The sequence below is a fragment of the Oncorhynchus kisutch genome, linkage group LG3 (genome assembly GCF_002021735.2).
Source record: "Oncorhynchus kisutch isolate 150728-3 linkage group LG3, Okis_V2, whole genome shotgun sequence".
In the NCBI taxonomy this organism is placed as follows: domain Eukaryota; kingdom Metazoa; phylum Chordata; class Actinopteri; order Salmoniformes; family Salmonidae; genus Oncorhynchus; species Oncorhynchus kisutch.
In genome coordinates, this window is record NC_034176.2 from 70,057,901 (window position 1) to 70,082,492 (window position 24,592).

Genomic DNA, 24,592 nt, shown 5'->3' on the forward strand with positions numbered 1-24,592 from the left:
TTGAAGTTGCTGTTGTTTATTAATCACTACAAATGAGAAAAGAGATTCTCCACTACATTTATCATAGAAAATACATCAATTCCACAATGAAGGTATAAGAACATAACACTAAGTGTTGCCAATTGTAGAAATACACTGGCATGACAGATTTAATTCAAATGTAACAAGAAAACAAATTTGGACTAAAACATTCGATGTCATGACGACAATTGCGATATCAGTGTGCATGTTGTCTCCCTAGACGTTTAGCGCCTCCTCCTGCGCTGTCTCGTTGTCCCCGTGGCGGTGGTTGTGCCTGCATCACAGTCTGTGACATGGCATCCGCACGACTCAACGTGGATGTAGGAGTGCTTGACCTTTGACCCATCAGGGCACATCAGCTCCACCTCTTTCTGGCTAGTGGTCGCCTCTTGGCAGCAGGAGCAATAGTGCATCATGGTGTTCGCCTCTGCTGAGTACCTGCACATTCACAAAAACACAAGACAAGTTGAAAAGAGGGATTGAATTCCCTGGGTTGTCTTGACATGATGAGCACAGGAGCATTAAATAAGTCCAATTGCCTCCTAGTTCATAAAGGGCACACTAGACAGTGAATAGATGATCACTAACTGGGGCCTGCATGACATTGACTAGTGCTGCATTCAGCATCTGTAGTACTTACATAGAAGAGGTTCCACAGTTTCCTGAGCAGGAATTGATCTCCACAGGCTCAGAGGTCGCACAGCCACTGATGACAATGCTAGTGGTGGTGTACTTCATCTCACAGACATTGCTGCGTTCTGTGCCTGGTCAGGGAAGATGCATCAAGAGTTAGGCTATTGTTTGGTATGACACAGATGAAGCAGAAACAGTCAACATATACATTGTTGGCCAGTATGTAGTCACACAACGTTTCCTGTTGATTTTGTTTAGGTGACATAGCATGCTAGTATTAACCAGTAGATAGGTGGTTATTAGGAATGCTTTGGCTGGACGTGTTACTTACAGGTCTTGCAGCATCCATTTGCGTCTGTCTTTTCTGTGCCCTGGGGTGAAAAATAGGAGAGATGATTTATAAGTGGTAGATTGTATACATTATGTGAGCTCCCTTCCATTCTAAATGTTACTGAAACATCTATCGCTATGACCCAAGAGCACTAGGAATGATAGTAACATTCTGAGTGAGAAAGGAAAACAGTGTAACTGCAGTGTTGATTGTCCCCACGATGGAGGTGAGATAGGACAGAAACTCACTGGGACACAGTTCTCTGGGCTGAATGCAGGGCACACAGTCTTCACCTCCCCTGGTATATATTGGCCACCAGTTTTCTCACATGTGTACTTCACACATTTGTCACCAGGTGGTGACCACGTTTCGTTCACCTATCGCACAAGGACAAGATGATGAAGAATTATGATGGAGTTTCAGATCATGCAGACAGATTATGCATCCTCATACACTCTTGTTGTACTCACCTGAATAGTGTGTTTGGTCTTATCTGGCATAGTAACCACACAGCTTGTCTGTACACACTTCCCACAACACTGACCAGGTATGGCCTGATACTGGAAGCCCTAAGACGAGGATGGAGAGCCATCATTGAATCATTGTTCACTTATTATATAAGCATGCAGCAGCTTCCAGAGTAGGCTACTGCAAGTTTCTTATAAATATGTAAATGAATTGATCATCTTTGTACCTGTGAACATGTAGTGTCGCAGGAGATATTTGTGCACACAATGTTGTTGAGCTTGGTGCTAGGATCCATGGTCGAGCTGCAGATACAATTCTCACAAGTTCCTTCAGGAACTTCAGCACCAGGCTGGAGTGAAAGACAGAGACAAAAGTTATCATCCACTATAACAGACTGTTTGAATAGAGGAGGGTCAGAGTGCAAAGGGAGCAGTTCTATACTAGAATGTGACCAATTATGAGGGCAGCAAATAAGCTGTGTGTGTGTGTGAATCTTTCAGAAGCTTGTTGAATTTCAATTAATTTCTTTGAAATGACTTATTCTTACCTGGTACTCAATGTTATTGTAGACACATACACCCTTAGGAACTAAACAGACACACATTTAAAAGAAATCAGTCAGTTATACCAGTGATTCATGTCAGAGTTAACACAAACTTAATTCAAACTAGTGATACCTGGGAATTACAAAGTCAATGAACTAACTAAACCACCGATGAAGCAAATCAAGGGGACTTACCACAGGTATACTCTGGACAGCAACTTGAGATGGACGTGCTTATAATTGCCTCCCACCCTGGTTGGCAGTCCATCATGACTTTGGGGCAAAGCAGTGCATCGCACTCTGTTATAGAGGTAACCAATGAGATGTGATTAAAAGACAAGCCGATAGAGGGTAAAATAACCCCTATGACCCTACAGAACACATCAGATAATCTTGGTCTAGTACTGTATGAATAAGAGTTGGCTTTCTAATGATTTACTGAAGGGTCTGCTCCATCACTCACCACATGTATATTTCTGGCAGCAGCCTTCTGTCTTGTTTACCAATCTGTATCCAGTCTCATTGCAGATGGGTGTGGCTGGTGTGGGGCAGGTGATAGGCTGGCACTGGACAATCATGGAGTCCATGTCACAGGTGCACTGCTGGCAACCACTCTCCCATGTATCACCAGGCTTAATGGAAAAACAGGGTAATGGCAGGTCAATACAGAGACAGAAAAGAGTAACTCAAATGTTTTTGTTCTGCAATGAACTGGATTTAACCATGACAGTTAATATGAACCATCATTAGGTGAGAAGAAATGGGTTGGAGGTAGTTATTCAAAGATTAAACGTTTTCTTCTGGTCAGTTCATTGGAAGGAATAAAGAGGCCAAGACCTATACTATGTCAATGAAAAGTATCCATCCAAGTATGTACGTTTCCCTGACTCACGTGAAATGCATCTCATGATATGTCAATGCGAGAATGAATATCTGGAGAATATTTAGATGGAGGAAATTCTTACCATTTTGGGGTTGCCATCAGGTCCAGTGCAGCCTGAAAAATAAATAGAGGGTGTATTTTAACGTTTTGTCTCACATGGTTGGCGTCACATTCTTCACACCTCAACATCAACACATTTTGTTAACTGTTCCATTACAAATAAAGCCTGTAAGCCATTATTTATGATTCATTTAAGGTTTCAAAGTACAGAAAGGTCTCATTTTCATATTCATAGCTACCTGCAAAATGACCCATAACCCATTCTTACCACAGGAGACCACACAAGTATCAGAGTAGGTGCTGAACAAGATGGTTTTAGATGGACAGAAGCAACCCTCCTTCGTCTTATTGGTCATTTGGGTTTGGTTGTTCAAATACTTCTCATTATATCTGCATACAAAAGAGGTTTGGGATTATGCAGGAGATAATTTATTTTTAAAAACGCTCAAATTAAGGAAATTCATATAACATCCAATCAGACTAAAGCTTACTTTGTATTACATGTTGGTTCAACTGCTGGACCACATGGCATGTACACCTTAGTGGCTGGGCATGTATGCTCTGCAGGACAAAAATAGATCACAGTTATGCTAAACACTAGCAAAAATAATTGTTTCAGTAGTTGCCTAAGACAAAAGTAGCTTCCTATGAATTTGTGGCATGACTACTATGCTTGGATTCATAGCTCACCACATTCTCCATCGGTTGACTTCCTCCAGTCAATGCAGATCCCTTTATTTGCACATTCAGATGCATACGCCTCCAGACTAGAGCAGCTAGAAATAGCATTGTTGCAGACATCTGATCTACAGGCCTGAATGAAGGCATCAGGAGAAACCGCTTTATGGCATTCCTCAAAGACCCTTTGAAATAAAATATCATAGAGAGTGATTTAAAGAGATGCATGGAGTGCAACCTTAAACTAGAAATGCCAATGGAACGGTACCTGTATTATGATAAAACAGGTGTAATTACAAGTTAATTAACATTACAATTGATAAAACACATTAGGAAGTGAATTGTCATTTAGGCATTCCTATTGTGTGCTTGTTCCCTTTTTCAAACTTAGTTTGACATGTTGCTTACTTGCTGTTCATGATTTCACAAATGACTGTCTTGCAGGGGGTAGGGGATGTGCTTGGGGTTGCCGTGGTGGTAGAGGGTGGTGCTGTTGGAGGAGTTGGACAGTCCTGGTTTGGAATCAGCCACTGGCTAGCTGCGACTGAGCAGCTCTGTATCTGACCATTAGGTGACTGGCAGTCATTCTTCTGGGAATTATCACAGGTACCTTGAAAAATACGGATATTAAGTAGGGAAAACCTAGTTAGCAAGGACAAGTCATAGTTGTCTTGTTGTATGCAATTTCTAAAGGGTGGTCTAGATAGGAGCATCTACTGAAGGTTTGAAACTGTGAAATGTTTATTGACCCTCTTTAATAATACTCACCACACTGGCCCTCTGTGCTGCTTTGGAAGAGGGAATAAGGAAGGTTGATGCTAAATGATGACCCCTTGTAAGACACCTGAACCTTAAGATCAGTGATCTCCAGCACGACCTCCACACCAGTACTTGTTAGAGCAATGTCACCCATTCTGTAAGCTGGGTAGATTCGTTTACTGTTGACATATACCTGCATTTGTGTAGAAATGAATACACATTTAGATGGTTGAGTTATGTGTTATCTTGAAAGTAGTAACATGACAATGTTAACCGCATTTTTGGTTTTCATTTAAATTTATGGGATTTCAATAAAGCATGATAGAGCAGAAGCATCATTAAAAGATGATGGATATTAATAAAAAACTTTTTTTTTTTAAATAGTTACCACATTTTCTGTTGTGTCACCAGATCTCTGCTGGGTTAGAATCACTTCATAGGATTTGTAATGAATGATAAGGGACTGAGGACAGAATCCACTGTCGGCGTTTCCACAGTAGTGATTATCAACAATAATGGTAAGGTTGTATTTGAAGTTGATTTCTTTCACTAAGGTGTATGAGCAGTTCTCCTGGAAATTGTAATATACTCCATCAAATGTCATGTAGTGAGATCCACCCCATCCACTGCATACACCTGCAACATGTTAAAATATGAGTTGATAATAATCCATGCTATTGACAGAGGACATTGAAAACTAATGAGCAATAATGTCTTATTTTAATTCAGATTCTTGGGTTGTATGTTGCCACTTACATTCACATTCATATGTAAAGCAGCATCCAGTTGAATCATAGACCTTGACAGGTGGACGACCATTCTCACACTGTAGTGGCTCCACTGGCTTGCATTTTACTGGTAGATGGACAACAATGCCGTCCTGGCAAACTGCTGTGGTACAGCTATTCAGCTGCCAAGATTCTCCATTCTGACATTGATTTGATAAGGAAAAGCAATTACTCAAACATGCACAAGGAGGGTTTAACATACTCTAAGAGTACGTCGGGAATGAACTCTACAAGGTGCCGAAAGCTTTCCACAGGGATGCTGGCCCATGTTGACTCCAGTGCATCCCACTATTGTGTCTTATTGGCTGGATGTCCTTTGGTGAACCATTCTTGGTGCATAAAGGAAACGGTTTAGCGTGAAAACTCAGCAGTGTTGTGGTTCTTGACACAAACCAGTGCGCCTGGCACCTATTAAAATACTCCATTCAACGACACTTCAATCTTTTGTCTAGCCCATTCAACCTCTGAATGGCGCACTTACACAATCCATGTCTCAAGCATTAAAATACCATTTCACCCATTTTATTTTTACCCCCCCAAAAAACAGATTTTTAGGTAAATAATTACCTTTCTTGGTGGATCAGTGCTAGTGCAGTCTGGGGAGGATTGGGTTGTTGGTGGTGTGGTCGTGGTCTCTTCTGACGTTGCGGGTGATACAGTGGGTGGTGTTGAGGAAGGACATGGATTTGATTCCACTTCAACTTGGCACGTTGCTTTGCAGTAAGCCGTGAAGCACCACCCTGAACCATCGGTCACATTATACACTAGGTTCCCTGATTGTTGAGAAAGGCAAATATATGAACATTTCATTTTGCAAAGATCATAAAAGATTTGTGAAATGTCATTTATTTTGATTGTCTGAATGACATTTATAACATGTTACCTGGTAGATACTGTGTCCCATTAACATTGCAAATGCACTGAATGGTGGTGACTGCTTGTGATGTAGGTGTAATAATCACTTGTGGCGATGCTGAAGGAGTTGTTGTTGTTGCTAATGTGCCTGTGATGACAACTGGCTCTGTTGTTTCTGTACTTGTTGTTGAAGGCTGTGATGTTGAACTTGAAGTTACAATTATATAAGTTGTAGAAGATGTAGTTGGGCCAGTGGTGACAACTTTAGGTGGCGTTGTGGATGTAGATGGAATAGTCTCCGTTGTGGTTTCTTCAACTTTTGTAGTTCCACCTGTGGTAGGTGTAATTACCTCCGCAGTTGTTGTGGTTGAAGTCGTGGGATTGGAAGTAATGCCAACTGGCCCTGTTGTTTCTGTAATTGTTGTTGAAGGCTGTGATGTTGAAGTTGAAGTTACAATGACAGCAGTTGTAGAAGATGTAATTGGACCAGTGGTGACTTCTTTAGGTGGCTTTGTGGATATAGATGGAATAGTCTCCGTTGTGGTTTCTTCAACTGTTGTAATTCCACCTGTGGTAGGTTTAATTACCTCGGTATATGTAGTGGGTGCCTTTGTAGTAGTGGTTGAAGTCATAGGATTGGAAGTAATGACAACTGGCCCTGTTGTTTCTTCACCTGTTGTTGGGGGCTGAGATGTTGAGGTAGAGGTTTCAACATTTGCAGTGGTGGAAGTTGTTGTTGGGCTGGTGGTGACTACTTTAGGTGGCGTCGTGGATGTAGATGAAATTGACTCAGTTGTGGTTTCTTCGATTGTTGTTGTTCCACCTGTGGTAGGTGTAGTTGTTGTGGGGGAAATTGTAGTTGTTGTTAAAGTTGTGGGATTGGAAGTAATGACAACTGGCCCTGTTGTTTCTTCACCTGTTGTTATGGGCTGAGATGTTGAGGTACCGGTTTCAACAATTACAGTGGTGGAAGTGGTTGTTGGGCCGGTGGTGACTACTTTAGGTGGCATTGTTGAGGGAAATGGACTTGTCTCAGTTGTGGTTTCTTCGATTGTTGTTGATCCACCTGTGGTAGGTGTAGTTGTTGTGGGTACAATTGTAGTTGTTGTTAAAGTTGTGGGATTCGAAGTTATGACAACTGGCCCTGTTGTTTCTTCACCTGTTGCTGAGGGCTGTGATGTTGAGGTAGAGGTTTCAACAATTACAGTGGTGGAAGTGGTTGTTGGGCCGGTGGTGACTTCTGTAGGTGGCTTTGTGGATGTAGATTGAATTGTCTCAGTTGTGGTTTCTTCAACGGTTGTTGTTCCACCTGTGGTAGGTGTAGTTGTTGTGGGGGAAATTGTAGTTGTTGTTAAAGTAGTGGGATTGGAAGTAATGACAACTGGCCCTGTTGTTTCTTCACCTGTTGTTATGGGCTGAGATGTTGAGGTAGAGGTTTCAACAATTACAGTGGTGGAAGTGGTTGTTGGACCGGTGGTGATTTCCTTCGGTGGCTTTGTGGAGGTAGATGAACTTGTCTCAGTTGTGGTTTCTTCAATTGTTGTTGTTCCACCTGTGGCAGGTGTAGTTTTTGTGGGGGAAATTGTAGATGTTGTTAAAGTTGTGGGATTCGAAGTTATGACAACTGGCCCTGTTGTTTCTTCACCTGTTGCTGTGGGCTGTGATGTTGAGGTAGATGTTTCAAGAATTACAGTGGTGGAAGTGGTTGTTGGGCCGGTGGTGACTTCTTTAGGTGGCTTTGTGAATGCAGATGAAATTGACTCAGTTGTGGTTTCTTCGATTGTTGTTGTTCCACCTGTGGTAGGTGTAGTTGTTGTGGGGGAAATTGTAGTTGTTGTTAAAGTTGTGGGATTGGAAGTAATGACAACTGGCCCTGTTGTTTCTTCACCTGTTGCTGTGGGCTGTGATGTTGAGGTAGATGTTTCAACAATTACAGTGGTGGAAGTGGTTGTTGGGCCGGTGGTGACTTCCTTAGGTGGCTTTGTGGATGTAGATAAAATTGACTCAGTTGTGGTTTCTTCGATTGTTGTTGTTCCAGCTGTGGTACGTGTAGTTGTTGTGGGTACAATTGTAGTTGTTGTTAAAGTAGTGGGATTGGATGTTATCACTACTGGACCTGTTGTTTCTTCACCTGTTGTTGTGGGCTGAGATGTTGAGGTAGAGGTTTCAACAATTACAGTGGTAGAAGTGGTTGTTGGGCCGGTGGTGACGACTTTAGGTGGCGTTGTAGATGTATATGGAATTGTCTCAGTTGTTGTTTCTTCAATTCCTGTAGTTCCACCTGTGGTAGGTGTAGTTGTTGTGGGGGAAATTGTAATTGTTGTTAAAGTTGTGGGATTCGAAGTTATGACAACTGGCCCTGTTGTTTCTTCACCTGTTGTTGTGGGCTGAGATGTTGAGGTAGAGGTTTCAACAATTACAGTGGTGGAAGTGGTTGTTGGGCCGGTGGTGATGACTTTAGGTGGCGTTGTAGATGTATATGGAATCGTCTCAGTTGTTGTTTCTTCAATTCTTGTAGTTCCACCTGTGGTAGGTGTAGTTGTTGTGGGTACAATTGTAGTTGTTGTTAAAGTAGTGGGATTGGATGTTATCACTACTGGACCTGTTGTTTCTTTACCTGTTGTTATGGGCTGTGATGTTGAGGTAGATGTTTCAACAATTACAGTGGTGGAAGTGGTTGTTGGACCGGTGGTGACTTCTTTCGGTGGCTTTGTGGATGTAGATGAAATTGATTCAGTTGTGGTTTCTTCGATTGTTGTTGTTCCACCTGTGGTAGGTGTAGTTGTTGCGGGTAAATTTGTAGATGTTGTTAAAGTAGTGGGAGTGGAAGTTATGACAACTGGCCCTGTTGTTTCTTCACCTGTTGCTGTGGGCTGTGATGTTGAGGTAGATGTTTCGACAATTACAGTGGTGGAAGTGGTTGTTGGACCGGTGGTGACTACTTTAGGTGGCATTGTTGATTGAAATGGACTTGTCTCAGTTGTGGTTTCTTCAATTGTTGTTGTTCCACCTGTCGTAGGTGTAGTTGTTGTGGGTACAATTGTAGTTGTTGTTAAAGTAGTGGGATTGGATGTTATCACTACTGGACCTGTTGTTTTTTCACCTGTTGTTATGGGCTGAGATGTTGAGGTAGAGGTTTCAACAATTACAGTGGTGGAAGTGGTTGTTGGGCCGGTGGTGACGACTTTAGGTGGCGTTGTAGATGTATATGGAATTGTCTCAGTTGTTGTTTCTTCAATTCCTGTAGTTCCACCTGTGGTAGGTGTAGTTGTTGTGGGGGAAATTGTAGTTGTTGTTAAAGTTGTGGGATTCGAAGTTATGACAACTGGCCCTGTTGTTTCTTCACCTGTTGTTGTGGGCTGAGATGTTGAGGTAGAGGTTTCAACAATTACAGTGGTGGAAGTGGTTGTTGGACCGGTGGTGATTTCCTTCGGTGGCTTTGTGGAGGTAGATGAACTTGTCTCAGTTGTGGTTTCTTCAATTGTCGTTGTTCCACCTGTGGCAGGTGTAGTTGTTGTGGGGGAAATTGTAGTTGTTGTTAAAGTTGTGGGATTCGAAGTTATGACAACTGGCCCTGTTGTTTCTTCACCTGTTGTTGTGGGCTGAGATGTTGAGGTAGAGGTTTCAACAATTACAGTGGTGGAAGTGGTTGTTGGGCCGGTGGTGACTTCTGTAGGTGGCTTTGTGGATGTAGATTGAATTGTCTCATTTGTTGTTTCTTCAACGGTTGTTGTTCCACCTGTGGTAGGTGTAGTTGTTGTTAAAGTAGTGGGAGTGGAAGTTATGACAACTGGCCCTGTTGTTTCTTCACCTGTTGCTGTGGGCTGTGATGTTGAGGTAGATGTTTCAACAATTACAGTGGTGGAAGTGGTTGTTGGGCCGGTGGTGACTTCTTTAGGTGGCATTGTGGAGGGAAATGGACTTGTCTCAGTTGTGGTTTCTTCGATTGTTGTTGTTCCACCTGCCGTAGGTGTAGTTGTTGTGGGTACAATTGTAGTTGTTGTTAAAGTAGTGGGATTGGATGTTATCACTACTGGACCTGTTGTTTCTTCACCTGTTGTTATGGGCTGAGATGTTGAGGTAGAGGTTTCAACAATTACAGTGGTGGAAGTGGTTGTTGGGCCGGTGGTGACGACTTTAGGTGGCGTTGTAGATGTATATGGAATTGTCTCAGTTGTTGTTTCTTCAATTCCTGTAGTTCCACCTGTGGTAGGTGTAGTTGTTGTGGGGGAAATTGTAGTTGTTGTTAAAGTTGTGGGATTCGAAGTTATGACAACTGGCCCTGTTGTTTCTTCACCTGTTGTTGTGGGCTGAGATGTTGAGGTAGAGGTTTCAACAATTACAGTGGTGGAAGTGGTTGTTGGGCCGGTGGTGACGACTTTAGGTGGCGTTGTAGATGTATATGGAATCGTCTCAGTTGTTGTTTCTTCAATTCTTGTAGTTCCACCTGTGGTAGGTGTAGTTGTTGTGGGTACAATTGTAGTTGTTGTTAAAGTAGTGGGATTGGATGTTATCACTACTGGACCTGATGTTTCTTTACCTGTTGTTGTGGGCTGAGATGTTGAGGTAGAGGTTTCAACAATTAGAGTGGTGGAAGTGGTTGTTGGGCCGGTGGTGACTTCTGTAGGTGGCTTTGTGGATGTAGATTGAATTGTCTCAGTTGTGGTTTCTTCAACGGTTGTTGTTCCACCTGTGGTAGGTGTAGTTGTTGTTAAAGTAGTGGGAGTTGAAGTTATGACAACTGGCCCTGTTGTTTCTTCACCTGTTGCTGTGGGCTGTGATGTTGAGGTAGATGTTTCAACAATTACAGTGGTGGAAGTGGTTGTTGGGCCGGTGGTGACTACTTTAGGTGGCATTGTGGAGGGAAATGGACTTGTCTCAGTTGTGGTTTCTTCGATTGTTGTTGTTCCACCTGTCGTAGGTGTAGTTGTTGTGGGTACAATTGTAGTTGTTGTTAAAGTAGTGGGATTGGATGTTATCACTACTGGACCTGTTGTTTCTTCACCTGTTGTTGTGGGCTGAGATGTTGAGGTAGAGGTTTCAACAATTACAGTGGTGGAAGTGGTTGTTGGGCCGGTGGTGACGACTTTAGGTGGCGTTGTAGATGTATATGGAATTGTCTCAGTTGTTGTTTCTTCAATTCCTGTAGTTCCACCTGTGGTAGGTGTAGTTGTTGTGGGGGAAATTGTAGTTGTTGTTAAAGTTGTGGGATTCGAAGTTATGACAACTGGCCCTGTTGTTTCTTCACCTGTTGTTGTGTGCTGAGATGTTGAGGTAGAGGTTTCAACAATTACAGTGGTGGAAGTGGTTGTTGGGCCGGTGGTGACGACTTTAGGTGGCGTTGTAGATGTATATGGAATCGTCTCAGTTGTTGTTTCTTCAATTCTTGTAGTTCCACCTGTGGTAGGTGTAGTTGTTGTGGGTACAATTGTAGTTGTTGTTAAAGTAGTGGGATTGGATGTTATCACTACTGGACCTGATGTTTCTTTACCTGTTGTTGTGGGCTGAGATGTTGAGGTAGAGGTTTCAACAATTACAGTGGTGGAAGTGGTTGTTGGGCCGGTGGTGACTTCTGTAGGTGGCTTAGTGGATGTAGATTGAATTGTCTCAGTTGTGGTTTCTTCAACGGTTGTTGTTCCACCTGTGGTAGGTGTAGTTGTTGTTAAAGTAGTGGGAGTGGAAGTTATGACAACTGGCCCTGTTGTTTCTTCACCTGTTGCTGTGGGCTGTGATGTTGAGGTAGATGTTTCAACAATTACAGTGGTGGAAGTGGTTGTTGGGCCGGTGGTGACTACTTTAGGTGGCATTGTGGAGGGAAATGGACTTGTCTCAGTTGTGGTTTCTTCGATTGTTGTTGTTCCACCTGTCGTAGGTGTAGTTGTTGTGGGTACAATTGTAGTTGTTGTTAAAGTAGTGGGATTGGATGTTATCACTACTGGACCTGTTGTTTCTTCACCTGTTGTTATGGGCTGAGATGTTGAGGTAGAGGTTTCAACAATTACAGTGGTGGAAGTGGTTGTTGGGCCGGTGGTGACGACTTTAGGTGGCGTTGTAGATGTATATGGAATTGTCTCAGTTGTTGTTTCTTCAATTCCTGTAGTTCCACCTGTGGTAGGTGTAGTTGTTGTGGGGGAAATTGTAGTTGTTGTTAAAGTTGTGGGATTCGAAGTTATGACAACTGGCCCTGTTGTTTCTTCACCTGTTGTTGTGTGCTGAGATGTTGAGGTAGAGGTTTCAACAATTACAGTGGTGGAAGTGGTTGTTGGGCCGGTGGTGACGACTTTAGGTGGCGTTGTAGATGTATATGGAATCGTCTCAGTTGTTGTTTCTTCAATTCTTGTAGTTCCACCTGTGGTAGGTGTAGTTGTTGTGGGTACAATTGTAGTTGTTGTTAAAGTAGTGGGATTGGATGTTATCACTACTGGACCTGATGTTTCTTTACCTGTTGTTGTGGGCTGAGATGTTGAGGTAGAGGTTTCAACAATTACAGTGGTGGAAGTGGTTGTTGGGCCGGTGGTGACTTCTGTAGGTGGCTTAGTGGATGTAGATTGAATTGTCTCAGTTGTGGTTTCTTCAACGGTTGTTGTTCCACCTGTGGTAGGTGTAGTTGTTGTTAAAGTAGTGGGAGTGGAAGTTATGACAACTGGCCCTGTTGTTTCTTCACCTGTTGCTGTGGGCTGTGATGTTGAGGTAGATGTTTCAACAATTACAGTGGTGGAAGTGGTTGTTGGGCCGGTGGTGACTACTTTAGGTGGCATTGTGGAGGGAAATGGACTTGTCTCAGTTGTGGTTTCTTCGATTGTTGTTGTTCCACCTGTGGTAGGTGTAGTTGTTGTGGGTACAATTGTAGTTGTTGTTAAAGTAGTGGGATTGGATGTTATCACTACTGGACCTGTTGTTTCTTCACCTGTTGTTATGGGCTGAGATGTTGAGGTAGAGGTTTCAACAATTACAGTGGTGGAAGTGGTTGTTGGGCCGGTGGTGACGACTTTAGGTGGCGTTGTAGATGTATATGGAATTGTCTCAGTTGTTGTTTCTTCAATTCCTGTTGTTCCACCTGTGGTAGGTGTAGTTGTTGTGGGGGAAATTGTAGTTGTTGTTAAAGTTGTGGGATTCGAAGTTATGACAACTGGCCCTGTTGTTTCTTCACCTGTTGTTGTGGGCTGAGATGTTGAGGTAGAGGTTTCAACAATTACAGTGGTGGAAGTGGTTGTTGGGCCGGTGGTGACGACTTTAGGTGGCGTTGTAGATGTATATGGAATCGTCTCAGTTGTTGTTTCTTCAATTCTTGTAGTTCCACCTGTGGTAGGTGTAGTTGTTGTGGGTACAATTGTAGTTGTTGTTAAAGTAGTGGGATTGGATGTTATCACTACTGGACCTGATGTTTCTTTACCTGTTGTTGTGGGCTGAGATGTTGAGGTAGAGGTTTCAACAATTACAGTGGTGGAAGTGGTTGTTGGGCCGGTGGTGACTTCTGTAGGTGGCTTTGTGGATGTAGATTGAATTGTCTCAGTTGTGGTTTCTTCAACGGTTGTTGTTCCACCTGTGGTAGGTGTAGTTGTTGTTAAAGTTGTGGGAGTGGAAGTTATGACAACTGGCCCTGTTGTTTCTTCACCTGTTGCTATGGGCTGTGATGTTGAGGTAGATGTTTCAACAATTACAGTGGTGGAAGTGGTTGTTGGGCCGGTGGTGACTGCTTTAGGTGGCATTGTGGACGGAAATGGACTTGTCTCAGTTGTTGTTTCTTCAATTCTTGTAGTTCCACCTGTGGTAGGTGTAGTTGTTGTGGGGGAAATTGTAGTTGTTGTTAAAGTTGTGGGATTCGAAGTTATGACAACTGGCCCTGTTGTTTCTTCACCTGTTGTTGTGGGCTGAGATGTTGAGGTAGAGGTTTCAACAATTACAGTGGTGGAAGTGGTTGTTGGGCCGGTGGTGACTGCTTTAGGTGGCATTGTGGACGGAAATGGACTTGTCTCAGTTGTTGTTTCTTCAATTCTTGTAGTTCCACCTGTGGTAGGTGTAGTTGTTGTGGGTACAATTGTAGTTGTTGTTAAAGTAGTGGGATTGGATGTAATCACTACTGGACCTGATGTTTCTTTACCTGTTGTTGTGGGCTGAGATGTTGAGGTAGAGGTTTCAACAATTGCAGTGGTGGAAGTGGTTGTTGGGCCGGTGGTGACTTCTGTAGGTGGCTTTGTGGATGTAGATTGAATTGTCTCAGTTGTGGTTTCTTCAACGGTTGTTGTTCCACCTGTGGTAGGTGTAGTTGTTGTTAAAGTAGTGGGAGTGGAAGTTATGACAACTGGCCCTGTTGTTTCTTCACCTGTTGCTGTGGGCTGTGATGTTGAGGTAGATGTTTTAACAATTACAGTGGTGGAAGTGGTTGTTGGGCCGGTGGTGACTACTTTAGGTGGCATTGTGGAGGGAAATGGACTTGTCTCAGTTGTGGTTTCTTCGATTGTTGTTGTTCCACCTGTCGTAGGTGTAGTTGTTGTGGGTACAATTGTAGTTGTTGTTAAAGTAGTGGGATTGGATGTTATCACTACTGGACCTGTTGTTTCTTCACCTGTTGTTATGGGCTGAGATGTTGAGGTAGAGGTTTCAACAATTACAGTGGTGGAAGTGGTTGTTGGGCCGGTGGTGACTTCTGTAGGTGGCTTTGTGGATGTAGATTGAATTGTCTCAGTTGTGGTTTCTTCAACGGTTGTTGTTCCACCTGTGGTAGGTGTAGTTGTTGTTAAAGTTGTGGGAGTGGAAGTTATGACAACTGGCCCTGTTGTTTCTTCACCTGTTGCTGTGGGCTGTGATGTTGAGGTAGATGTTTCAATAATTACAGTGGTGGAAGTGGTTGTTGGGCCGGTGGTGACTACTTTAGGTGGCATTGTGGAGGGAAATGGACTTGTCTCAGTTGTGGTTTCTTCGATTGTTGTTGTTCCACCTGTCGTAGGTGTAGTTGTTGTGGGTACAATTGTAGTTGTTGTTAAAGTGGTGGGATTGGATGTTATCACTACTGGCCCTGTTGTTTCTTCACCTGTTGTTGTGGGCTGAGATGTTGAGGTAGAGGTTTCAACAATTACAGTGGTGGAAGTGGTTGTTGGGCCGGTGGTGACGACTTTAGGTGGCGTTGTAGATGTATATGGAATCGTCTCAGTTGTTGTTTCTTCAATACTTGTAGTTCCACCTGTGGTAGGTGTAGTTGTTGTGGGTACAATTGTAGTTGTTGTTAAAGTAGTGGGATTGGATGTTATCACTACTGGACCTGATGTTTCTTTACCTGTTGTTGTGGGCTGAGATGTTGAGGTAGAGGTTTCAACAATTACAGTGGTGGAAGTGGTTGTTGGGCCGGTGGTGACTTCTGTAGGTGGCTTTGTGGATGTAGATTGAATTGTCTCAGTTGTGGTTTCTTCAACGGTTGTTGTTCCACCTGTGGTAGGTGTAGTTGTTGTTAAAGTAGTGGGAGTGGAAGTTATGACAACTGGCCCTGTTGTTTCTTCACCTGTTGCTGTGGGCTGTGATGTTGAGGTAGATGTTTCAACAATTACAGTGGTGGAAGTGGTTGTTGGACCGGTGGTGATTTCCTTCGGTGGCTTTGTGGAGGTAGATGAACTTGTCTCAGTTGTGGTTTCTTCAATTGTTGTTGTTCCACCTGTGGCAGGTGTAGTTGTTGTGGGGGAAATTGTAGTTGTTGTTAAAGTTGTGGGATTCGAAGTTATGACAACTGGCCCTGTTGTTTCTTCACCTGTTGTTGTGGGCTGAGATGTTGAGGTAGAGGTTTCAACAATTACAGTGGTGGAAGTGGTTGTTGGGCCGGTGGTGACTTCTGTAGGTGGCTTTGTGGATGTAGATTGAATTGTCTCAGTTGTGGTTTCTTCAACGGCTGTTGTTCCACCTGTGGTAGGTGTTGTTGTTGTTAAAGTAGTGGGAGTGGAAGTTATGACAACTGGCCCTGTTGTTTCTTCACCTGTTGCTGTGGGCTGTGATGGTGAGGTAGATGTTTCAACAATTACAGTGGTGGAAGTGGTTGTTGGGCCGGTGGTGACTACTTTAGGTGGCATTGTGGAGGGAAATGGACTTGTCTCAGTTGTGGTTTCTTCGATTGTTGTTGTTCCACCTGTCGTAGGTGTAGTTGTTGTGGGTACAATTGTAGTTGTTGTTAAAGTAGTGGGATTGGATGTTATCACTACTGGACCTGTTGTTTTTTCACCTGTTGTTATGGGCTGAGATGTTGAGGTAGAGTTTTCAACAATTACAGTGGTGGAAGTGGTTGTTGGGCCGGTGGTGACGACTTTAGGTGGCGTTGTAGATGTATATGGAATTGTCTCAGTTGTTGTTTCTTCAATTCCTGTTGTTCCACCTGTGGTAGGTGTAGTTGTTGTGGGGGAAATTGTAGTTGTTGTTAAAGTTGTGGGATTCGAAGTTATGACAACTGGCCCTGTTGTTTCTTCACCTGTTGTTGTGGGCTGAGATGTTGAGGTAGAGGTTTCAACAATTACAGTGGTGGAAGTGGTTGTTGGGCCGGTGGTGACTTCTGTAGGTGGCTTTGTGGATGTAGATTGAATTGTCTCAGTTGTGGTTTCTTCAACGGCTGTTGTTCCACCTGTGGTAGGTGTTGTTGTTGTTAAAGTAGTGGGAGTGGAAGTTATGACAACTGGCCCTGTTGTTTCTTCACCTGTTGCTGTGGGCTGTGATGGTGAGGTAGATGTTTCAACAATTACAGTGGTGGAAGTGGTTGTTGGGCCGGTGGTGACTACTTTAGGTGGCATTGTGGAGGGAAATGGACTTGTCTCAGTTGTGGTTTCTTCGATTGTTGTTCCACCTGTCGTAGGTGTAGTTGTTGTGGGTACAATTGTAGTTGTTGTTAAAGTAGTGGGATTGGATGTTATCACTACTGGACCTGTTGTTTCTTTACCTGTTGTTATGGGCTGAGATGTTGAGGTAGAGGTTTCAACAATTACAGTGGTGGAAGTGGTTGTTGGGCCGGTGGTGACGACTTTAGGTGGCGTTATAGATGTATATGGAATTGTCTCAGTTGTTGTTTCTTCAATTCCTGTAGTTCCACCTGTGGTAGGTGTAGTTGTTGTGGGGGAAATTGTAGTTGTTGTTAAAGTTGTGAGATTCGAAGTTATGACAACTGGCCCTGTTGTTTCTTCACCTGTTGTTGTGGGCTGAGATGTTGAGGTAGAGGTTTCAACAATTACAGTGGTGGAAGTGGTTGTTGGGCCGGTGGTGACGACTTTAGGTGGCGTTGTAGATGTATATGGAATCGTCTCAGTTGTTGTTTCTTCAATTCTTGTAGTTCCACCTGTGGTAGGTGTAGTTGTTGTGGGTACAATTGTAGTTGTTGTTAAAGTAGTGGGATTGGATGTTATCACTACTGGACCTGATGTTTCTTTACCTGTTGTTATGGGTTGTGATGTTGAGGTAGATGTTTCAACAATTACAGTGGTGGAAGTGGTTGTTGGACCGGTGGTGACTTCTTTCGGTGGCTTTGTGGCTGTAGATGAAATTGACTCAGTTGTGGTTTCTTCGATTGTTGTTGTTCCACCTGTGGTAGGTTTAGTTGTTGTGGGTACATTTGTAGTTGTTGTTAAAGTAGTGGGTGTGGAAGTTATGACAACTGGCCCTGTTGTTTCTTCAACTGTTGCTGTGGGCTGTGATGTTGAGGTAGAGGTTTCAACAATTACAGTGGTGGAAGTGGTTGTTGGACCGGTGGTGACTACTTTAGGTGGCTTTGTGGATGTAGATGAACTTGTCTCAGTTGTGGTTTCTTCATCTGTTGTTGTTCCACCTGTGTTAGGTGTAGTTGTTGTTAAAGTAGTGGGAGTGGAAGTTATGACAACTGGCCCTGTTGTTTCTTCACCTGTTGCTGTGGGCTGTGATGTTGATGTAGATGTTTCAACAATTACAGTGGTGGAAGTGGTTGTTGGGCCGGTGGTGACTTCTTTAGGTGGCTTTGTGGATGTAGATGAAATTGACTCAGTTGTGGTTTCTTCGATTGTTGTTGTTCCACCTGTGGTAGGTGTAGTTGTTGTGGGGGAAATTGTAGTTGTTGTTAAAGTAGTGGGATTGGAAGTAATGACAACTGGCCCTGTTTTTTCTTCACCTGTTGCTGTGGGCTGTGATGTTGAGGTAGATGCTTCAACAATTACAGTGGTGGAAGTGGTTGTTGGACCGGTGGTGACTTCCTTCGGTGGCTTTGTGGAGGTAGATGAACTTGTCTCAGTGATGGTTTCTTCAACTGTTGTTGTTCCACCTGTGGCAGGTGTAGTTGTTGTTAAAGTAGTGGGAGTGGAAGTTATGACAACTGGCCCTGTTGTTTCTTCACCTGTTGCTGTGGGCTGGGATGTTGAGGTAGAGGTTTCAACAATTACAGTGGTGGAAGTGGTTGTTGGGCCGGTGGTGACGACTTTAGGTGGCTTTGTGGATGTTGAGGGAATCGTCTCAGTTGTTGTTTCTTCAATTCTTGTAGTTCCACCTGTGTTCGGTGTATTTGTTGTGGGTACAATTGTAGTTGTTGTTAAAGTAGTGGGATTGGATGTTATCACTCCTGGCCCTGTTGTTTCTTCACCTGTTGTTGTGGGCTGTGATGTTGAGGTAGAGGTTTCAACAATTACAGTGGTGGAAGTGGTTGTTGGACCAGTGGTGACTACTTTAGGTGGCTTTGTGGATGTAGATGAAATTGGCTCAGTTGTGGTTTCTTCGATTGTTGTTGTTCCACCTGTCGTAGGTGTAGTTGTTGTGGGTACAATTGTAGTTGTTGTTAAAGTGGTGGGATTGGATGTTATCACTACTGGACCTGTTGTTTCTTCACCTGTTGTTATGGGCTGAGATGTTGATGTAGAGGTTTCAACAAATACAGTTGTGGAAGTGGTTGTTGGGCCGGTGGTGACTACTTTAGGTGGCTTTGTGGATGTAGAGGAAATTGTCTCAGTTGTGGTTTCTTCAACTGTTGTTGTTCCACCTGTGGTAGGTGTAGTTGCCTCTGCAGTGTTTGTGAGCGCAATTGTAGTTGTTGTTAAAGTGGTGGGATTGGATGTTATCACTACTGGACCTGTTGTTTCTTCACGTGTTGTTATGGGCCGAGATGTTGATGTAGAGGTTTCAACAAATACAGTTGTGAAAGTGGTTGTTGGGCCCGTGGTGACTTCTTTAGGTGGCTTTGTGGATGTGATGGTCTCAGTTGTGGTTTCTTCATTTGTTGAAGTCTCAGCTGTGGTCGATATAGCTACTTCTCTACTTGTTAAGGGTACCATAGTTGTTGTAGTTACAGTTGTTGGTTTTGGAATTGTGACTGTACTTGCTCCTGATGTTGTAGTTGAAGGATTTAATGATGATCTTGTGGTTATTTTAGGTGTCATCTCCATTGTTGTGGAAGACCAAGTTGAAGTAGATGTTGGTTCTGTTTTTGAAAAATATATATCTTTAGTTTACTATGCCTGAAAAATAACATTTTACCTTACCAAATAGCTTACATATACAATTCTTAAGTTTAACATATGAATTAAACTTAACTCATCATTACCACGTTAAGGTCTTCACGGGTCCACCCATACCCAAATACCCGAGACCCCACCCGTGACGCTAGCTGCTGGGGTCTCTTTTACCCTGGTTCGGGTCAATTCCTGTTTTATTGTCATCAGGTCTTGTGTCTTTGTAAGTACAGCTGATAAACTTGAGTGGACCCGAAATGACCCAATCAAAGCTCTCATAGCCTATAGCGTATTTATTTTACACTAATAAGGTTTATTTGCATACTTATAGAAAGCAAAATATAAAGTCCTTTTTGTTAAAACAATGTAGAAACTTGGCTGATAAATGTAATTTGTCTGACACTCGGGTCTAATCGGGTTTGACCGAGACCCGGGTCCGTTCGTGTCCGAGTTTGATTGTACTCGAGTCCATTCGGGTCCACGCCCGACATTTTGACTCGAGAATACATTTACTAACACCTTACATACCAATTGCTATTAATTGCCATCAAGATTGCCATTTATGACTATGGTATTTAGAAAACATGTGGCTGCACTTTAATCATTCAAGAGTTTCTCTGCTTACCATGTGTTGAAAAGTGGAAGACAGTTGTGGGCTTTAGTGTTGTCGTAGAGGCCTGTGTTGTAGTTGCATGGACAGTTGTTGTTGTCAGAGGGAATGTTGTAGTTGGTACTGGAGTTGTGGTCACTTGACAAGGGGAAATGTTCCTGGTAATGGTTCCGTTCTCAGCACAAACAGCAACAATGCAGTTACCAATCCCATCTGTTGTATTGTAGAGGGTTGCTCCATATCGGTGTTGTTTACCATTATGCAAGCATGTACAAACTACAGGGGGGAAAGTATTTTAGAGTTAGATTCAATCAATGTTGCTTTGGTCAGTGCTAAATATGTTATTTTAATTTGATGATGTCATCCTTACCATTTACATCATAACTGCAGCTCACTCCAGTCATTGTGCAGGTGCTTTAAAATAAAATAAAACTTGTTAAGCATTGAAATTATTCACAGGTTCAACTTATATATTTATAAATGTTTTGTTCAAAATACTAGTAAAGAGGTAAGACCAGTCAGGACTTGGTAATAAAGTAAATTGTGAAATCCATGGGGAGCAGGGCATGTTTTCAGATTGTCATACAACCATAATTGGCACCACTCTGGAAAAACTAGTATGACCCTTCCAAACTTTGCCAAACCCCTGACCTTCTCTTCTCCAGAATTAATATAACGCAGAATACCTGGTACTTTCACAGTTAGAACATTCAGAATATGCTCTGAAATAGCACAGGTACTGTGAACTGAATTAATTAAACATACCATGTTTTACAATTTGGTGCCGGAACATTCTGTCCATTGGTGTACTGGTTTCCTTCATAGTCAAAGCAGCCACATTGTTCCCTCTCCACACACTTCATTGTCTTCTCATTGAAGTAAGGTTGTGCCACAGGACAGTTAGGATAGCAGCCTGTAATAACCACAATAGCAAAGAGGTTACAAAAGGTCAAGTCTTGTTAAGGATAACAGTAGTCAGTGTAAATGTAGCCTGAGGCTGCTCAGACACACAGCATGTAGATGTAAAACCATTGTCGGGGTCAGTTCCAATTACAATTGTTATTCAGAAATAATATACAAAATGAGACAAAATATGAGTTAGACGGTCATATCCCTACCTTCCAATGCTGGAATTAAACTAGAACAGTCTCCGGAAGGGTTTCTGCAGGTCTTCATACACTGAGCTCCACATGCCTTGTAGTGCCACTCACATTCTCCAGTGGGGTTGTAGTAATCACAGAACAGTGCTGTATGTGGTGGACAAAATATGGTGGACAAAAACGTTTTCATTATTTGAACTAGAATAATGATCCCTATCCATGATCAACTGTCCTATACGATAGTGTCAACCTAGTCCAGTATTGAATTGACAAGCGCCTTAATGTAGTTGAAATCACGTTCCAGACCAGAACCAAACATTTTTCAATTCAACCTTGATTTTACTCAGCTCAGACTTCACTGTTGATTGTGAAGAAACTTACGGCAAATTCGAGGGGTTCTCCAGGCTACGCATGCTCCAGCTTCATTGCAGGCCTTTGCATAAGCTGCCACTGCGGTACAGAAGCACTCACAGTCTCCACCACTGTCACAAGCACATGAGTCTCTTACACAAGCATCGTAGTAAGGAGAGGGGTCCACCTTAAAAGCACAGCAATGTGTTGTAAGATATACCGAAGTTGCATGGTGAAGCACATTTCTTAGTTCACAAAAGACAAATCCACATATCTTACAGGTAGTTATTCCGAGTTGAATATATCCATACCTGGTTCTGGCAGGCTGCGAAGACATCACTGTTAATGATGCTGCACTGTTTCTGGGCCCAAGACGCTCTGTACGGGTTGGAGGCACATGGGTGCACTACAGCGGATACACTTGGGCAGCTTGATGAAACTTTCCAGCTGTTTCCAAATTCCACTGGATCAACAACTGTCGCCTGGGCTCTAGTGGTGAAGTCATTGTTTGCGTTGCCATCATAGTTTCCACACAGACCACACACTTGGCCCTGAAGAAAAGAGATCATGAATTAAAATGATTGACTTGGCAGGGATATACAAAAGTCTCTGTAATATCAGTTTTGACTGAATACTGAATTAATTTCTTCATCAGAGTATCTTAATGTACCTGGTATTGTGGGCTAAGCTTGATAAAGAGACTGGTCTTCTTGTCCCACATGAGGATTAGACCACTTTTGACTTCAATAACCAGATAATTCCCCAGAAGGCTGATCTGTTTAGGAAACTGCTCTTCTGGAGTACTTCTGACAACTTGAGCTGTCCCATCTGCCAATATGAGCTCACTGGTCTGAAGAAGGAAAATATGCTTTCATACATAACTTGGTCTGAAATCGGATCTCAACTTGATGTTTGGTTGATGATTTGTTAATTGTTCTTTACACGAGGGATGGAATGTACAGTATTGTGTGAAGTCAAGTTGCTCATTACCCCCAGGAAGAGCTTGATGGTCTTGGAGCAGGTGGTGCCTTTAGTTCCACAAGGAACGTTCTCAGTGAGGACTCTGAAGCTGCCAGTGCCATTAGTATTGCCACAGTAGTCCTGTGCGAAAGGAAAATGTTCTTAATATGGTTAAAATTCACACTTCTCAATGCTGATACAATTCTACCAAATAAAGAGACACGAACCTGAATGAGAGTGTATTCACAGTTTCCATTAAAGTTGAACCTTTTCTCATCAAAGGTGATATAGTGACCCTCTCCGTAGATTGCACAAACTCCATCACAAAGATGTGTGGTACACTGCCATTGTCTGTCCTTGCAAGTACTGGGAACAACACACACATAATGTCACAAAAATTGCCTGACATTTTTTTCATTATTTGTACATCTGTGTTCTTTATGTTTTCTCCCCACTGAGGTGTAAGACACAAAACAGGCATACCATGTATTGCAGTCAACCTTAAGGGTCTCTCCAGCTTGGTAAGTAGCTCCATTGTGAGAACAAGGACAAAGTTCCTCCTTGATGCAGTCTCCGTTCCCATCAGACACCAGTCCGGTGGGGCACATACAACCTGATGTGCACTCTGTGCTGATCTAAAGCGATTGAACAAAGTGCACACATAAGTCATGGCAAATTAAAGAAATATGGACTATGTTTTTGTACACCGGGGGAGGAGGGGGGTGGGTATTTGACATAATTGAGATTCTCAAAAGTTTTTGTTCAGTCAACACAAAACTCAGTATAATAGTGACAGTACGTGACAATCCCATTTAGAGAGAAAAAGGGACTCACACAGGTCATATCCAGAGTTTTGCAGCTCTTCTGACACTCTGAACCTGAAGCTCCTGGAGGTGCAGTTGAGCAGTTGAAGAAAACCATTGGCACTGTGCATACTGGGGATATATGAGAATACATGTTTAAAAAACTATTTTCAATTCTCAAACAAGCAGAATATAATGATCATATATCCAGAAATATCCACATTCATCATCATCATTAATCACATTGTCTTACATGAATTGCTTGAATCCTCTTGGTTCATTTCAAAGTTACCTGTTTTGTGAAGGATGCATGTAAAGGGTTAAATCATATTGAGCCATATATTTTATTAATAAATTAATAAATGAAATTAATAAATTGAAGGCAAAGATAAAACTTACTGAATGGTCTTGCTCCCCCAGTGCAACTCAGTGTCCCTTGTCTGCAAGTACTGTAAAATAGTTCCAGTATTAATAGTTATAGTTAGTAAGATAATGAAATTAACAGCAAATATCATTATGCCATGATTTAATACACAGTTTTGAATATATCCATGAAGTTTTATTTGTACTTGTATTTATTTTGGTCTCCTATCTTTATATGTATCAAATCAAATCAAATGTATTTATAAAGCCATTCTTACATCAGCTGATATACCAAAGTGCTGTACAGAAACCCAGCCTAAAACCCCAAACAGCAAGCAATGCAGGTGTAGAAGCACTGTGGCGAGGAAAAACTCCCTAGAAAGGCCAGAACCTAGGAAGAAACCTAGAGAGGAACCAGGCTCTGAGGGGTGGCGAGTCCTTATCTGGCTGTGCCGGGTGGAGATTATAACAGAACATGGCCAAGATGTTCAAATGTTTATAAATTACCAGCATGGTCAAATAATAATAATCACAGTAGTTGTCGAGGGTGCAACAGGTCAGCACCTCAGGAGTAAATGTCAGTTGGCTTTTCATAGCCAATCATTGAGAGTATCTCTACTGCTCCTGCTGTCTCCTGCTGTCTTTATATGTATGAGGGAGGTGCTTACCAGGTGGCACCGTCTCTGCTGATAGTCTCTCCTGCAGGGACCACTGAGCCCTTGTCATAGCAGGGACAGTTGGTGGGGGCAACACACTGGCCAGCCTCGTCCATGTAGGTGCCCTCTGCACAGCCACAGCCGTCCACCGGAACAAACTTCACCTGGCAAGATTGGTCTGTCATGCTCAGTGAGCGGCAGGTACGTCCACAACTGGTCATGTTGTAGGTATAAACTGTTTGTCTGGGACAGGCGGCGAATTTATCTGAGAAAAGTCATTAGATATGAGTAGTATTAGC

General features: G+C 42.8%; 1 protein-coding gene across 1 annotated transcript in view; it reads right to left on the reverse strand.

Annotated features, from left to right (window-relative positions):
- The window catches only part of LOC116352997 (mucin-2-like), a 25,588-nt gene continuing 996 nt past the window's right edge, over positions 1–24,592 (reverse strand). Inside the window, exons 5-38 of the mRNA XM_031812717.1 lie at positions 24,306–24,558; positions 23,674–23,723; positions 23,528–23,566; positions 23,306–23,406; positions 22,955–23,106; positions 22,699–22,837; positions 22,502–22,612; positions 22,182–22,361; positions 21,823–22,062; positions 21,542–21,698; positions 21,179–21,307; positions 20,826–20,973; positions 20,431–20,474; positions 20,076–20,336; positions 8,826–19,419; positions 6,049–7,346; positions 5,733–5,938; positions 5,134–5,305; positions 4,766–5,013; positions 4,387–4,570; positions 4,027–4,228; positions 3,631–3,803; positions 3,432–3,501; positions 3,209–3,330; positions 2,963–2,994; positions 2,461–2,629; positions 2,193–2,297; positions 2,001–2,041; positions 1,680–1,802; positions 1,456–1,554; positions 1,234–1,362; positions 986–1,025; positions 662–785; positions 1–459 (exon numbers count right to left, since the gene is read on the reverse strand). Of these exons, the coding sequence (XP_031668577.1) occupies positions 246–459; positions 662–785; positions 986–1,025; positions 1,234–1,362; positions 1,456–1,554; positions 1,680–1,802; positions 2,001–2,041; positions 2,193–2,297; positions 2,461–2,629; positions 2,963–2,994; positions 3,209–3,330; positions 3,432–3,501; positions 3,631–3,803; positions 4,027–4,228; positions 4,387–4,570; positions 4,766–5,013; positions 5,134–5,305; positions 5,733–5,938; positions 6,049–7,346; positions 8,826–19,419; positions 20,076–20,336; positions 20,431–20,474; positions 20,826–20,973; positions 21,179–21,307; positions 21,542–21,698; positions 21,823–22,062; positions 22,182–22,361; positions 22,502–22,612; positions 22,699–22,837; positions 22,955–23,106; positions 23,306–23,406; positions 23,528–23,566; positions 23,674–23,723; positions 24,306–24,558 (16,349 nt within the window). The 3' untranslated portion in view covers positions 1–245. The remainder of the gene's footprint in view (positions 460–661; positions 786–985; positions 1,026–1,233; positions 1,363–1,455; positions 1,555–1,679; positions 1,803–2,000; positions 2,042–2,192; positions 2,298–2,460; positions 2,630–2,962; positions 2,995–3,208; positions 3,331–3,431; positions 3,502–3,630; positions 3,804–4,026; positions 4,229–4,386; positions 4,571–4,765; positions 5,014–5,133; positions 5,306–5,732; positions 5,939–6,048; positions 7,347–8,825; positions 19,420–20,075; positions 20,337–20,430; positions 20,475–20,825; positions 20,974–21,178; positions 21,308–21,541; positions 21,699–21,822; positions 22,063–22,181; positions 22,362–22,501; positions 22,613–22,698; positions 22,838–22,954; positions 23,107–23,305; positions 23,407–23,527; positions 23,567–23,673; positions 23,724–24,305; positions 24,559–24,592) is intronic.